Source organism: Cylas formicarius, unplaced genomic scaffold (assembly GCF_029955315.1).
Source record: "Cylas formicarius isolate icCylForm1 unplaced genomic scaffold, icCylForm1.1 PGA_scaffold_9__14_contigs__length_23061073, whole genome shotgun sequence".
NCBI lineage: Eukaryota > Metazoa > Arthropoda > Insecta > Coleoptera > Brentidae > Cylas > Cylas formicarius.
Genome location: NW_026844365.1, coordinates 12,050,804 through 12,067,277, shown reverse-complemented (window position 1 = coordinate 12,067,277; position 16,474 = coordinate 12,050,804). Strand labels below are relative to the sequence as shown.

Here is a 16,474-nt window from a genome sequence, read left to right as displayed (position 1 = left end):
TCGCCAAAACCGCAGGACGGTGGCAATTCGTCGCGCCGAGGATTCTCTCGCGACGTTGCCGGGTTTCCGCGGAAACACCAAGCGCCTCTGAGTTATGGAAAAACATTCGTTACAGTGATTGAAACCAACCAGGGTTTACCAGTTCTTAAAGAGTTTCATACACAGCTTAGATGGGACAGGAGTTTAGACTTCTAGACTAGACTTACTAAAGTCGCCTCTAACACAACCAGTTAATACCTATAAATTACCTATTTCGGCTACCTACCAGAGACCTCACTAAAGCCAACCTCAAAATTGTTTTTTGCTTGTCAGTTGTTGATATCAGCATTGTATATAGCTTTAATATGGCCAATATTCGAGAAACTAAGTAATACTTAGTAATTAATGACCATTTTGGGAACAAAAATCAATTAGAGGTAATGACATGCAAGAATGCGGTCAAATTGAATTCCTCTGAGCTTCTTTTTGTGGCATTATCCTCCCAGCCCAGCGTTTTCTGGATTTTTCCATCGGAGCTACCTTATGATTTTGAAAGTGATTTTCATTCTCCTCGAACTGTTCTTCTTTCAAAAAGCTGATTATCTCGAGGGACGCCCAGAATTGAATGAAAGTGACAGGACAACGTCTCGATCGATTTTGTTCTACACTTGCGTTTTCCCAAATATTACCCCGAAATAAGTGTTTGTTTACTACTACTACACCACTACACCTAACGTGATTTTCTCATGGTTACGATGACAGTTTAAAAATTTCCAAACAACAATTTAAAACTCAATTTTCTGTTTTTATTTTGTGAAATTTAGTATACGTGAAAGACCATTGGATTCGCGACGTTGCCGTCACGTTCCTCTCTAATCTAATGACCCATAGAACCTATAACATCTTGCGGCTTTCAACACATAACATGGCCGCTGACAGATCGGGGATGTTTGGGGGCCGCATTGTTATGGCAGTATTTTATCAAAATATGTCGAAATCCTTTTAAATGTTCAGGCAAAAAGAGAAGTCTGTAAAAGCAGTGAGAATTACGTCGGTGTCAGTATAATTCTGTAATTAATTTGGCGTTTTTGTTCTTCAAGTCCTGTGGATACAATGTAATGTAAGCTATTTTTGTTTGTACATCGGCGTAAAACGTTAGTTTTCATAAACTCATAGGTTTATCCTCCATTGAAATAACTTTGAAATGTTCAAGAAAGTTTATTTCTTATGCTTGTTCTAGCTTAGCTCCAGCTTAATTGCTTTCTTATATTTCCTGTAATTCTTGTACACTAAAACATATTACCCAAACATCCTTCGTAGTTATTTAAGCGTACCTAAAAATGTAGTTTAGTAAATTCACATGTAAATATTTGTGTACGTCCATTTTCCAGTTTCTAAGTGTCTAATATATAGGCATCAGTGTTTCTCTACTATTTGCCACATTCGCTGTAATTTGGTGAAAGAATAAAGTATCGAAAGCACAAAGTATTTGAGAGATTGATGCTGCGTTTTTATAAGAATTATTCAATTTTCTAGGAAAATTACAGCAATGTGGCAACTCAGTGAGTTGGAGGGGTGACGCATGCGCAAAATATCCATCCATCATAGCCACCTGCGGCGCATCTATTTTTACCGTAGTAGGGCCACTACATTATCTTATAGCTATATGGCTGCAACAAACCTAGTCCGTCCCTAAAAATGGGTTTGTTCGATAAGAGCAGGCCCCGTAAAACTCATCTCGTTTCGACCTAACCGGCAACGCCGCATTTTGACGGATCGCTTCGGCCGTGCAGTGACGTCACGCGCGCGCGCCGTTTTCGTTTTCCGCACTGACGTAGCGTGAAAATTCGGTCGCGGGAAAAAATAATCGAGTAGGCCATACGCGTCCGATTGTCATTCTTGGGAGGACGCGCCGGCGTAATGCCTGCGTGCCGTAATTTTTACGTAACGGAACGATAACAAAGGAAAAGCGAACTCGATTCGTTTTTTTTTTGCGCGCGGCAATCGATAATGGATTAACGCGGTCTCTTGATTGCGACAAATTGGGTTATAGGTTATGTCGGCAACTCTCGATATCACAATGCGATTGTGTATGTGACCGTTGAACCGTAAAGATTTGCGCAACGCGACGCCAGACATTTTTTAGCGCTTTGTTTTTTTTTTGTTCGGCATTTTGACAAACGAAATCGGATCAGCGGGCCCACGCGCGAAGGTTAATTTCGTGAGCGGACAGAAAATCGCGTGGATCCGGATCGGGTCGCCGGAATTTACTGAAAATCTCCAAAACAATACTCACATTTTATGAAATTAATATTCTAATAGAAGGAAAGAAAATTATAAAAGACATCCAAAAATAATAAAAGCATTGTCAGAGAAGGATCTGGCAATTTAAATATTCTACCAATAAATGAAGTCTACTTATTTTGAAGTAGTATGAACAGTACAGATTTGTGAGTCCGGAAAAAAAAGAGAAAAAGAGAATTTAATAAAGTTTGAACTAAGAGAAATAGTCTACTTGTTAGAAGTCAGAGGCAAGGATTCATAGAATGCCTTTTACAGCAAAATATTTATATGCTAAGCTCAAAGTAATTTAAAAAAGCATAAAAATATCGAGTAAATCTATGAACTACAAAGAAGATTGGTAACCCACAGTGCACGGCGTTTGTCGGCTCTTCGTACACACAATCTAAAATGTCTGCTCAGCTTATAATAAAATTTCACAGCATTTTAAAACATATAGGAAGATTTCATGTTGCTGCAAATAAATTTACTAATTATTATCTATTTTTGTTATTGGGAATAAAAAAAATTATAGTGGACGAATGTGTCAATGTTAATTAATACATTAATGTATTACTTAAAATCACAAAGATGTCTTGAAGTAATTATAGTAATACTAATACTTGAACATTATTTGTAAGCTTCTTTATAAGATCTGAACTTTAACTGATCTGAACTGAACTTAACCTTAAATTCAGATTGTCGAGATTGTGTAACTTAAGTGGGTTCCGTATGAGTAGTCGAAAAACTAGACTCTGCCATTTGTAAATTTTACAATAAAGCCTTTAAATAAAGTAAATAAAAATAAATAGTAAATTAAATAAAAAATAGAAATATAGCTTCGTTGCGTAATATATTTTTGACCATTTTGTTTCTTTACATTTATGAAAAAGAGATTTTCATAAGATTAGTCATATATTTGATGAGTTTTTTAAAAAAATATATTTGTGTGTTATTATAGCTGCTTCAATATCGTATTATTTGTATTTTTGTGCACTGCAATTTTCATTTTCGCAATTGAGCTGTGCGCCGTTAGTGGACAATAAATAAAACTAAATCTTATTAACGCGATTTTCTTAAAGTTAGTCTTAAAGTACCCTGGTTCTCCCTCTTCTCGTAGACTTTAAATTTAGTAGAATTAAAAAAAGTTTCAAGAAAAAAAAAAGATGATACACAACTTAGCTCGTCTTAAAGTGTCTTTTTAAAAATTAGTTTTAGGGTTTTGACTTGCTGTTTTTCAAGTTTACAACAAGTTTACAACAAACGTATTCTATTCTGTTATCTGTAATCAAATATTAATGGTCTTTTAATACTTTTACGCTATAATTGTATCGGTACTTTAGCCATTTTAATATTGTATTATTTGTATTTTTGGATTTTTAACAAAATAAATAAATATCGTATATTATGAATATATATTTCTATATACATATATTTATGTAATTTATAATTTGGTCCAGACTTTAAATAAAATAAATACAAATAAATAATAAATTAAATAAAAAAATAGAAATGTTGCGTAATACATTTTTGGTCATTTTGTTTTTTTTTACATTTATGTAAAATAGATTTTCATAAATTTAGTTACATATTTGATGTGCTTTTTAAAAAATATTTTTATGAGTATTTTTATGTAATTATGGTGACACATTACATTATTGTTATTTTTGTCCACTGCCATTTTCGTTTTTGTAATTGAGCTTTATGCCGTTAGGAAAGAATAAATAAAATTAAAATAATATATATTTAATTACAATTGCATCTTTCACTTATATATTTATTGTGATACTTCAATGACATTTTGTTAACACGATTTTCTTAAAGTTTGTATCTTGGTTCTCCCCCTCTCTCTAGATTTTATATTTAGCAGAATTCGTCTTAAAAAAACTTAATGTAAAAAGTAGTAAAATTTATTTCCAAAGTTTCAACAACAAAAAGGTAAAATTTTCTCAAATGATTTGGCGAACTTAAAAGGCGATAATCAACTTTGGTATTCTTAGAGTGTCTTTTCAAAAATTCGAGTTTTCAACTGTTGTTTTTTGCAGCTTATTGTGAATGAGAACTATCGATTTTTTTTACAATAAGTCAATCAAATTTTAATGGTCTTTATTTTTTAAAATACTTTTATGTTGTAATTATTGTGGTACTGTGATTCTCCCCTCCCTTTAGATTTGATATTTAAATAATTTAAAATCTTTCAGTCGGTCCGCACCTGTTTAAGTTTCATTAGTTTTGGTCCATTTTTGTAGAGAAATTCGATTTTCTAGTTCGTCAAAAAATAAAAAAAAGAACCGGAGAATCATCCGAGATTAAATGACCGATCGGGTGGGATTACACGGTCGGCGGAGCGTAGAAAATTTGTGTTAAGTTTATATTTGTTAATTCAGCGCGGGTCAAAATCAGATCGCCGATTTTTGAGGAAAAACTTTTAAAGGTTACGGCTAAGCAGACCGTGTCCAAGTACGGTGTGCGGTGTTGCTTTTTTTATTCTTTTGCGAGTAAATATGCAATTTGCGAGATTTATAATTCGATACCGCCATAAGGATTAAGCGGCGTTCCGTATAGGCCTCTGCGAAGCGGCTTGCGAAAGCCCAAAATTATGGGCTCAAAAAGTGTTCCGAATGTTGCAACGTTAATTGTTTATTTTTAAACGTCAATAAATTTGTTAACAACATTCGGATTACGTGGTTCGCTCCAAATCCTATGCAAATTGAAAAGCACCATAAAAAAATGCAAAGAATAAAAGAACGATTGTTAAAACTTCAGAGATTTTGGACCTCTTTGAAAACCTTTCCCGTGCGTCTACAGACCATGTAAAATTTGCTAGAGAAAAGTGTTGCCCCGTTGTGCTAAATGTTATTCATCAAAGTTATGCCAAAACAAAGCAAGACAATTCAGTATTCAGAATAATAGATAAAGTTATACAAAAACAAAAAAGGAAACATAATTCAAAGAAAAGAAGTGTAAATAGGGTTTTTAAATTTATTTTAAATCTTGTAAAATCGGGTATAAATAATATGGTGTCAAAAATCTAATAGGAAGAAGTGATAAAGGTATGAAATTAATGAGAAAAACTTTGAAATTTCGACAAGTTAATTAACTGATCATAAAAATGCAAAAAATATTATTTATAAAAAAGTAAAACGCTAAATACAATACAACAATAATAGTGAAATTAAAAAAATGTCAAAAATAACGGGAAAATGGCAGGAAAGAGAGAAAGAAGAGAGGCATGAAAATTTAAAAATATCAATACAAAAGACCGTACGACAACTTGTAGTTAATGAAAGTAAAAAAAAAACGACGACAAAGAAGGTAAGGAGACATATAAATAAAATAATAATAAGAAAAACAAAAAAATCAAAGCGAGAGATAAAAAAAATTACCTTGCAGCCCTCGCAGGTGAACGCGCCAAAATGGAATCCTGCGGCCGGCTCCCCGCACACTTTGCAAGTCTGATTCATCTGCAAACAAAAAAAAAATTATCTAACGCGAAACCGCGTTGGATCGCCAATAAGGAGAAAACTAATTAAGAAAATTAATTGGCGATTAATTTTTCTCTACCGGTTTTCGGTTGTAAATTAACGTTTTACGACTGTTTTTAGTTGTACAGGGTGAGCAAATTCGGAGGGAAAATCGGACGGCACATTCTCGATCGCCTTGCTTCGAGAAGAACTTAATGGCGAAGACCGCCATTCGTCTTTTAATTCCGGACTGTCTCAGCAACAAGCCCAATTTTTAAGGTTACAATTAATATCGATATCTTTTAGGTTTTTCAAGTTACAAAAAAGATATTTACGCATTCTGTAGATACCTTTTTGAGTGGAACGAAACCGCTCTAACAAATCTTCAATATCTTCTCTTTTTTGTATTATATGTATGTAATACAGGAAAGTGTATTTTATATGAACTATTTCTCTTTTGTTGTCAGTATGTAGAGGGTGGACAATTAAGCAAGTAAATTTAAAAAGCAAAGCAAAGCAAAAAGCAAAGCGTTTCGCATTATCAAAGAAAAGAAATTCTATTATTCATTGTATCATATTTTCTACGGATTTTATGAACTATTGCTTTCTACCACTGCTATATGTAAGCAGCTGAGTAAAAAATATAAGCAAACTGACCTTAAAGCCAAGTCAACACGGAAAAATATCGCAATTGCCAAATATATACAATTTTGTGCCAGCATGGAAATTCTAGTAAACAAAGTAACGGATTATTAGAAAATAAAATAATTATAATTTTCTGTAAGTAAAGGAAGCAGAGAGATTTCCACTATAGCTCTTGGGCCTCTTCGGAGACAGTAAGTTATTCCACATAGGCCATGAAGTAAAATTAAAAACAATTATATAGAATTATAAAGTAGCTCTAAATGCACAAGAATGGCCCAGAAATTGGGTTTAGAAAAGAAAAAAAAATAATAATTTTCATTCGTGCATTACAGCACTTCATTTATTATACATTGTCCGAGTTAAAGTTTATGTTATTAAGAGTCAAAAGCAAAAACAAAGTTTCTCCAAAATAACTAAAATATTTTGTCTAATATCGTAAAATTACTAGTTAAAAAGACATACATTTTTAACAGCAAATTTATCTGTATATTTATTTATCGGTTTATTTCCAGCATTTTCTAGTGACCGTATTTACCCACTAACCAAAACTGTTAACGGCGACCGCTCTGTACAGGGTGGTGCGGTTAGATTAATTAAATATTGCTTCTGTACACGCGTAAACGTAAACAGCTGATTCGTGTCGGGATCCGGTAGCAAACGTAAGCCATATGGTGGAAAGAAAGCCTTTACGAGGAAGACACCGAAAAATCTCGCTTTTAGAAACGTAATTACACTCGTTTTGTTCAAGTGCGGTTCGTCCGAACAGTTTCGAGTCGAATTGTATGCAGAAATCTAAAATAATGACGTTTTATTTGCGTTACTCGGTACTAATTAAGCCGGCATCGGAGTTCGGTGCCGTCGAGCGGTCCCCCGACTTACCGGACCCGGTATCTCTCGATTTAAAGCGCCGACTCTCGCGGCAATTAAGAGCTAGCGTGACCATTTTGATGGTACATTATTTTTGGGTCATGTATCTATGAACTTTATGGTCTTATTGAGGACAAAACGCGGATATTGCTGGCGGTATACGGTTTATTGTTTTACGTGGTAAAAAGATGAGCCCCGAGATTGCAAAAACGCGTTTAACCTCGTCGGCGGATCACTGGCGCGCCGAGAAGATTGATTTTTCGCTCGCCTTGCAGAGAGTAGTCAAATGGGTACGGATCGGGTCAACCCAGCGCACGGTGATGAGTCTCTAACTTATCCTCGGTCAAAACTTTTATGTGCGTCATCGAGATTCTAAAAGTCGGCCACAACAGATTTTTAATACCCGTTTTCGAAATTTCGCTTTTATGATGTATTGTACAGATGGACATTGCTGTATCTGTAAAACTTTTATTATTTTCATTCTTGAAATTGCAATTATTATCACGAACCACATCTGGAAGGAAAGATCGGAATATAAAATAAACATTAGGCGAGAAATGGAAAACAAAAATTCAGGGATCAGGACCCAACAATAGGTCCAAGTGTATAGAAGGTTAGCGGTTGAAGCCGAAACTTTTGTCTGTCCCTATTTATATATTTTCTCATCTTTTAACGTTTTTAAATCTGTCGACGTATTTTCAAGTCAGTCTTGCCTATTCTGCCAGCGGCTATCGCTAAAATAAGCTTGGTCAAAGATATCAAGGTGGACACAAGCGACCACATGCATCAGCTAACCTAAAACGCCATTAGATCACAAAAAATAGAAAGCTTTTGAACCTTAAACACTAAATCTAAATAAAATCTAATAAAATAAAGAAGATAATGAAGGCAAAAATCTGTATCTGATAATTTCACCGTTTACCAAGAATTGTAGTTCGGGCAAGATACCAGGCGACTGACACAGTTTTATTGTTTAATCTTTATTCGGAGGCTATATTTTTAGAGGCCCTGGATGGAATTGCAAGATGTGCATTTTAGCTATAAAATATGGTATATCGCATAGTTCATTATAGCGACATTTTTAGATTTCAACTAAATGTAGTCAAGACCAAATACTAGCCTTCCCAAAAGCGGCTACTGATGTATGTATATCTGAGAAAAAACTCGATGGTAAAAACTACCGCTTGTCTTTTGTTTTTGGACTCTATCAACAACGAGCTCAAATTTTTTTATGTTACTATTTATGTTGATATCTTTTTGATTTTTCAAGTTACGAAAAAGATATTTGTCTTCCTTAGTAGCTTTCGAGATGTACATATCGAGAAGGATATTGCGGATTTCATAGGTACAAAAAATCAATAACAATGAAGTTCTAAATTGCATGATCAAGTCTCACGGTTTATTATGAGGTGCGAAAAATATGAATCTCGGAGGGTGATAATGTAGGGCAGAGTGCAAGAAAATGGGGAGGTGCCAAACCTCATGGAGTGGTTTAATCGCTCATGAATAGAAATATTTCCGGCTGCAGTTTCCCGAGCCACTCGGATCGCCATCCTTTGCAAGCAGAGGGCGTAGTAAAAAAAATGATTGTTCACATTGTTATTGCTTGCTGTTGATGTTTTATTAACTTTTAAGGGCGATGTCTAATTATACGAATGAAATTATTGTAAATATCTAGGAATACCTTACGACTATAATATAAAATGGGATGTTCACATGGCCAACACAGTAAAAAAAAACAAATACTTAGTATATGTTTGTTATAGACTCAAGGAAGTACTAACAAGAAAGCAGTTATTACAATTTTATTATGGTCTTTTCCATAGTGTCGCTGTGTATGCGGTCATAGGCTCGGGAGGTCTCTACAGTTCTTCGTCTTCTGTGTGACTTAGCATGAAAAACTTAACATAAAAAACCGGCTACACATCTTGAAGTCTCTATATGGAAAGCATGGTCAGTCATCAATGTAGACGGAAATCATGCTTTCCATTGTACACCAGTACAAAGTACATTTGCCTGTCCCATATTCTTAGAAGTCTTATTGGAGTCTTCCTATTTTATTCTAGGTGTTGCACAGGTAATAACGAACTACGATTATTCTTTTGTCGGTTTTTACTGCACACAGAGGTGGCAGATGGAGAATTTTAAAAAGGATTTTATGAACTAACACGTCAAGGGGCCTTTAGCATTTTTAGGCAGACAAAAACCAAAGCCCGCTTTTGCCCAAGGCAACGTCGTTTCACGAGGTTTGGCGTCAATTTTTGGGTAAGTGTGATCGGGAGATCCTCGGTCCACACTATTTGCGGGGTAATCTCAACAGCGAGAATTACATTTTTTTCAAACTACTGATATACTGATATCACGATAGACCAATCATCTTCAAGAATGATGGATATCCCGCACACTATCGGGCCATAGTCAAAAAGTATCTGACCAATACTTTCGCCAACTAATGGATCGAAATTCAACGGCAATTTAGAGCACTTCCAAATAATATTCATTCTCTGCGGTAGTATTGGTGGCTAGTCATAACTCATGACTTTAATAGAACATGGATCCTTTCGGACTAAAAATACATACAATGTAAGTATATATATGTATATATAAGAAAGCAAATGCTTTTAAATATTACAAAATCAATGATATAAAAAAATCTATCTATATGCGTACTACAAGGTTTGGCTAATCGTCCGCCGAACGCCATACAACATAATTTGAGATAATTTATTATTTAAATTATGGTGGTTGCTTGAAGACAAACCAGCCGTTGTTTTTCCCCATGTTGATTTATTTCATTTGACGAAGATTCTGTTATAATAAACTCAGTAGATGCGGTGTCAGATATTTTGTTTTATATAGTTTTTGTTTTAGATGATTTTCTTTAAAGAATAATTAATTTTTTTACCCGTTGGATCGGCTTCAGAAGCGTATTCTTAAAATTATTGAAATAAACGAACAAGATGCAGATAGACCACTGAGTATCAAACAAGCTTTTGTGGTGAATTCAATAGTGTATCAATATAGTGAATTAAAAAATGAATATATAGATAATTAAATGAATACTCATAATAAAAGTATTATTTTGCCCCTACATCAACTGGCTATTGGACAAAGAAGCTATGTGTATTATGCAGTAAAATATTGTAATGAATTACCTAATGAACTGAAAAATATCAATGTTGACAAAAAAGTACTTAAAAAAAATTTCAAGAAAACAGTAGAAGTGTTACAATCTCATAAATAAAATGTAAAAATAAAATTGAAAATATCTAAAAGTTTTTTTCAAATTGCAAAATTATAAAAAGTAAAATATATTTGTGTATAATTGGCGATGTCAATGTCAATTCACAACCAATATGAAGTAGTTGTAAGTTATAGTAAGTAGTTGTAGTTGTACGTTATGTTAGGGCCAACCTACATACGGGCAGTATTTGCCCCCTATAGGTCCTTTACTATAAAAATATTTTTTGTTTTTTTGGCAATAAATATTATTATTATCATTTAATTATTCGAGAACCTACGCCACATTGTGTATGTTAAAACGAATTAAGCGTCATTATTAGGGTCTTCGTTTGGCAGCAAAGAGCTTTCTTTTGTTAGTTTTATGTTCGACGGTCCAACATAACCTCAAACTCTTAATAAGTGAACATAGCCGAGATATTAGGAAGGAGATATGGAAAAAGAGATACGTGCGCACTGCGAAAACAAACCTCAACTCTATTAATAAATCTCCCGATTCCCGTTAATCGAATTTTATTTAAAAAAAACTAACTGTAAAATTAGAAAATTCCCAAACACCGGTCCAATAAAATTCGGCGCCCGCGCGTAGGAGAGACCCCGGCGGGACAAATTTATCGTATTTTCTCTTCTTATTTTTTTTAATTGGGCCCACCGTAAAAAATATCGTTTCACAATTTTAAAGTTGTATCATTTAAAGTGGACTGCGATCTTCTCGCGTGATTTATGTCGATTGGGCAACCTGGATGTCCCCCAGCGGCGCGCCCCGGACACTAAAATGCGTATAAAACTTCGTAATTCGACGGTATATTATCCACACGTGTCGGAACACGTGGGGTCCTAGCGGATTGTCGGATTGGATTATTTCAACCGTAAAATCGTTAGTTTTTTTTTTAACATTTTTGTTTTTTTTTTTTCATTTTCCCGGACAATTCACGTTGTCGATAATTTTTGTTTTCTTGTAATGTTGCATTGTTTCTTAACTGTTTCTCTTTTCCTCCGCTCTATTGTTAATGAATAGTTTCAGTTTAAAATAGATACTATCTTACCTAACCAAACTAACCAACTCAGATATTTTTTAAAAATTAAGTTTTTTATATAGTGACATCCAAAATGCACAAGCTTGGCAAATCGTAATTAACAGTACTATCAGTTTAACTTAACAGGATAAACAATACGCATCGAGACATAGAGACACATTAACGATAACAAAAAAAAAATGGACAAAAACAATCTGCTTTGTTAGCCCGCCACCTGCAATGGAAGAGTAGAAAGGTCAAAAGTAATTTTTTTTATTTCGAATTTTTGTGTCGAATTTTTAAGAATTTCGTAAAAACAACTGGGAAAACTTCTAAAAGAAAGTTGTCGCTTCGGCAGCGGCAGTTGTAGGCTGGGGAGATGTCCAGAGAAAATGAAGCTAGCTTGGCTGAGTCGGAAATATATACGAAAAAAGATGTAAAAGGTAATTTTGCAAAGTCGGATTCTAAAGACAACTTACCTGTAACTCTTCCGCAGTTCCTTAAAAACACAAAACACAACGGTGTTTTAGCTAAATAACTTGATATTGATAAAATACTAGATAGAAACTAGTTTCAGTTTCAGTCAAGCTCTGAAGAAGCCATGATTGACGAAAAGTGAGCAAAAACCGACGCAGGAGGAATCCATAAGTTTTGTAAAAAGTTTTAATGGCGTTAGCACGCTTTATTACTGCATGTAGCACATCATTTAGAACAGGCCAGATATTTTTGTCTACCAAGTTTTCCCTATGAATCAATAATACAATGCACAAAAATCATTTCTGGATTCGCATTTTTCAGCAGCCATGTTCCTTGGCCATCATATTAGGGGCGCCATCTGCAGTACAAGATGTTATGTCATTGAGATCTAAGTTGTTTTTTAACTTATACTTACGTAGTAGTGCTTTCTAATCGTTTCAGAACATTTCTTCAGCAAAATGTCCTTCATTAATATATCTTACATATCTTACATAAGTTATCAATATTGCCTCACTGTCTCTTAAAGTCGATTCATCCATTTGCACTGAGAATTTTCTCGTTAAAGACACTTTAGTCGCTAGTTTGTTGTGTGAGTGTCTGAAGAAGTTTATAAAAGTGTGAAAGTTTATACTAGACTTTTGTGTATGACCGTGAGGAAAAAAATGACAGCACGAGTACATCACTGAATGAGTTGGTGAATGCAGAACACAAACGAAACCGATATATTTAATAGATATGGAAAAAACTCCGATTTCAAAGCGGTCAAGTTTGTTGCTTTAGCAGCGCAAGTTGTACCCTAGAGAGAGGTTCAGAGAAAGCGATGCTGAATCGGAGACAAACAAGAGAAAACATCTAAAGTTATTTGTGGCTCTTCAACCCTATTGTCGAATAAAATGCATATTCTGAAAATGTTGTTTACAAAAGTCGATAACCAAATGAAATCACGAGACAATTGAAACTTGGACACCAAAACATTTTCATAACTGCCCTTTTATCTCCATTTTGGCGGTTATCGCGTCGTATTTTCCTATCGCGTCCTATTAGGAGACGCTTCCGCCGCCACTGCGCTAGACTAACAACGAAACAATTACCAGAGAACCTAACTTATAATTATACGCGGCCGAACACATTACCGAAGATTTATGGCAAGTTGAAAAAGGCTTCTTATTTCCTTGTCGCTCGTTTTTTTTAACGCGCTTAAAAGAACCATACTGGTGCCCCAAGATGGTGAGGACGCAGCAGTTGCGACATTGGAGATGTTTTATGTAACAATGCTTGTTTGTGCTTCTCTCTATGCGACGCCGCTTCCGCACCAGGAGACGGGGGAGGCAGAAAAATAGTCCAGTCAATTATTCACTCCAGATTCACTAGTTAAAATGTGCAATATAGTTATCAGTATTATAATAGAACAAAAAAAACACCATCCTTCCAATTCCAATAAATGACAGTAAATCTTACAGTTGGTAAATATCACGGTTGAAATAGTAGTCAAAGTAAACCAAATCATATAGTTTCCTAGTTATACAAAGCAATACATTTTAAATTCCTGAAAAACCATTAAAAATTGGTAGACATTAATTCGGATCTTGCGTGCAATGAAGTACTCCTAGTGCGTCATAGTGTGCTAGAATGATCTCACTCTCTCGTTCGCTTAACTAATAAACTAATTATATATATAATTTTAAATGATCAAATGTTAGTATGTCGCGAACTCTAATTAATTAATACAAATTTCGAATTACGTTGTATATCATTTTTTTTAACCAATTAAAATCGCTAAAACGTATTTTTTTACATTAAGATTTGCATTTCGTTTTTGCTTCGTTTTGTGTTGCTTTCCGTATTCGTTCGTGTCCCTGCGCCCCAGTTTCGTAGAATTATTTTACGATAGAAAATCACGTTATTATTTTCTATAGTTTACTTTTTTTTTATAAAAAGTCAAAAATATGAACACAAAAAAGCCCCTCATAGGTTTCCTTGCTAGCAGCAAATATATTACAGTCGAGTAGTCAGTCAAAAGTAATAGTTATGAATGAATTACAGGTATCTAACGAGCCAAAACAGTTCCAAACACAAAAGAGAGACGGGACAAATATAACGATTATTAGAGTTTTCTTATATTTGCAAAATCAAGGACGGCCATTTTGGCAATAATTATGATATGAGTGATATTTCAGATCATTGTATTGTTTTTTGCTGCAGAAAGACCGTCGTCCAACCCTTTTTCGAACCTTTCGAGATTTTTCGGCATTCGATAATGGATGGTTTATGAATGGTCTTAGAGCAATTAACTGGGAACTTTTATACTCTTTTGATGATATCAACATACAAGTTGACTTTCTTACGAATAATATGAAGTATTTATTTAATAATCATGGTCGATTAGAAACAGTTAGAATTAAGAGACCCCCAGCCCCTTGGCTTACCGAAAACCTTAAACTTTTAATAAAACTTAAAAATAGGTCACGTTTAAGATACAAACGTCTTAAGTCAAACGTTGCTTTAAACGAGTATAGAGAATTACGAAACTTTGTGAACTCCAGTGTGAGAGCCGAGAAAAGGGCATATTTGGCAACTAAATTTGAGGCTGATCCTAGAAATTTTTGGCGTGCGTTGAGGAGATTTCGAGTGCAAATGTTTGAAATCATTTTTGGCCAACCTAATAGTTTTAATGTTGTTGCTTTTACTTCTTTTGGAGCTGTTGGTGGTATTTCCGGGGTTTGTGTCGTCAAATTATATTAATAAACCATTTGGTACTAATTCATTCCGTTTTGCTAAAGTTTACCCTGAGGAAGTTGGACACCTTGGATCATTTCCTAGCTAAAATGGAATTCTTCGGGACAAAATTACTGCTCTTTCATTTTTTTAAAAATTTTCTTGGCCAGGGATACCAAAGGGTAGTTATAGGAAATACTCATTCAGATGCCATTGCTTTGGGGGCGTTCCCCAGGGAAGTATTCTGGGAGCTATTCTGTTCTCAGTTTATAGAGCTGACTTCTCTACTTTTCTTAAAATCTCATCAATACGCCGATGATATTCAGTTATATTTATGTTTTGTTGCTAGTGAAGCTTTAAATGCCACTACTAAAATAAATTTAGATTTAAAAATAATTTAGGTGGTATCTGCGATTCGCAACCCCTTATTAAATACTAACAAAACGCAGTAGTTATTATTTGGAAATAAAAGAGAAGATATTGTAAAAAAGGCATCTTTTAAGATTACGCTAAATGATGAGATTGTCTCTCCTTCAGGCGGGTGTCAAAATTACTTCGGTAACTTTCCAGACATCTTTTAGCTATACCTAATGCTATAACGTCCCTCCCCACAATAAAGACTTCAAAAAAGCGTTAATATTGAGTTTATGTGATATTATTACTTATATTGTAATATTTTGATTATTATTAATCCCAGCGTTAAACTGTACATGTGAAGATGATTCTTATTATTAAATTATAACCAACTCCTGGACAACCTAAAATTGTAACATTTGAGATGACAGTTCGGCAGTTTTAAATGTTAAAATATGCTCAAGTCCCTTTTAATTTTCAGGAAAACCGAGTTAAGTGTGTGTTAAGAGATCTCTGCGAAGAAAGAAAATGAAAGAAAGTATGCGCGGAAGTTGACAAATTGACAATTGTACCATTAAAGTTGAATTTTAAACACTGTGTTGGTTCATGTTGGTTCATTTACATAGCAGAGTTGTAAAAAGCTATAACGAAAATCGAAATAGCAATTAGCATTGACGCTCAAAACTCAAAGTCTTTGAAAAACGGACCCATCCTTAATCGTCCTAAAGTTTCGCCTTTCAGCGCGACGGGTAACGCGACAAAACGCTAGCCGTTGCCCCAGTTCAAAGATGGCATCGCAACACAAAAACTACCGGAGCCATTGTGTCCGACACCCACATTTTTTTTCCACGGGCGTCACACACGGAACGCTTAAAAACATAATTTCTTATGCCCACCTTTTTTCGAGATCCAGTTCTACATAATAGCGATGATTAATGAACGTCCGTCCGCCGTACCGTACGGATTTAGTGCCTAGTGAATTTATTAAGCTAATATGAAAACGCAAATCTATTTGTAGTTATTATACGGCCATATATCATAGACTTTCTTTGAGGGGGGGATATTCACGCCCGTTTCGGTGGAGAAGATTTGAAGGAACATTCCCGCAAGTCATAGCTCATTGTCCGGGCCTCGATCACGAAGTGTTTTATCGAGAAAGCACCAGCTGCTCCATCGACGTTATTCTGACGCTGTACGGGAGATGTGACCGTTTATAATGTTATTGTCGGTCGAAAGGAACGCCCCATTTTGCGCTAGGAAAAAAATAAGGATCCTCTTTTTTATTGTCGTTCAAAGGCTACACCGTTGATTCAAGAGCGATCTTTCCCTAGTAGTGCCTGCAAAGAGCACCGCACCCATAGACTCCAATTAAATGGTACGAAGTCAGCTTTGCTTTTTACTGCGATACGCGAAAATCTGGGTAATCATCAGACAACA

At 34.8% G+C, this 16,474-nt stretch overlaps 1 protein-coding gene across 3 annotated transcripts in view; it reads right to left on the bottom strand.

Annotated features, from left to right (window-relative positions):
* The window catches only part of LOC132707247 (knirps-related protein-like), a 43,892-nt gene that overhangs the window by 3,149 nt on the left and 24,269 nt on the right, over nt 1-16,474 (bottom strand). For all 3 annotated transcript variants that reach the window (XM_060679022.1, XM_060679023.1, XM_060679024.1), the window contains one exon: nt 5,646-5,723. In XM_060679022.1, coding sequence (XP_060535005.1) covers nt 5,646-5,723 — 78 coding nt within the window. The remainder of the gene's footprint in view (nt 1-5,645; nt 5,724-16,474) is intronic.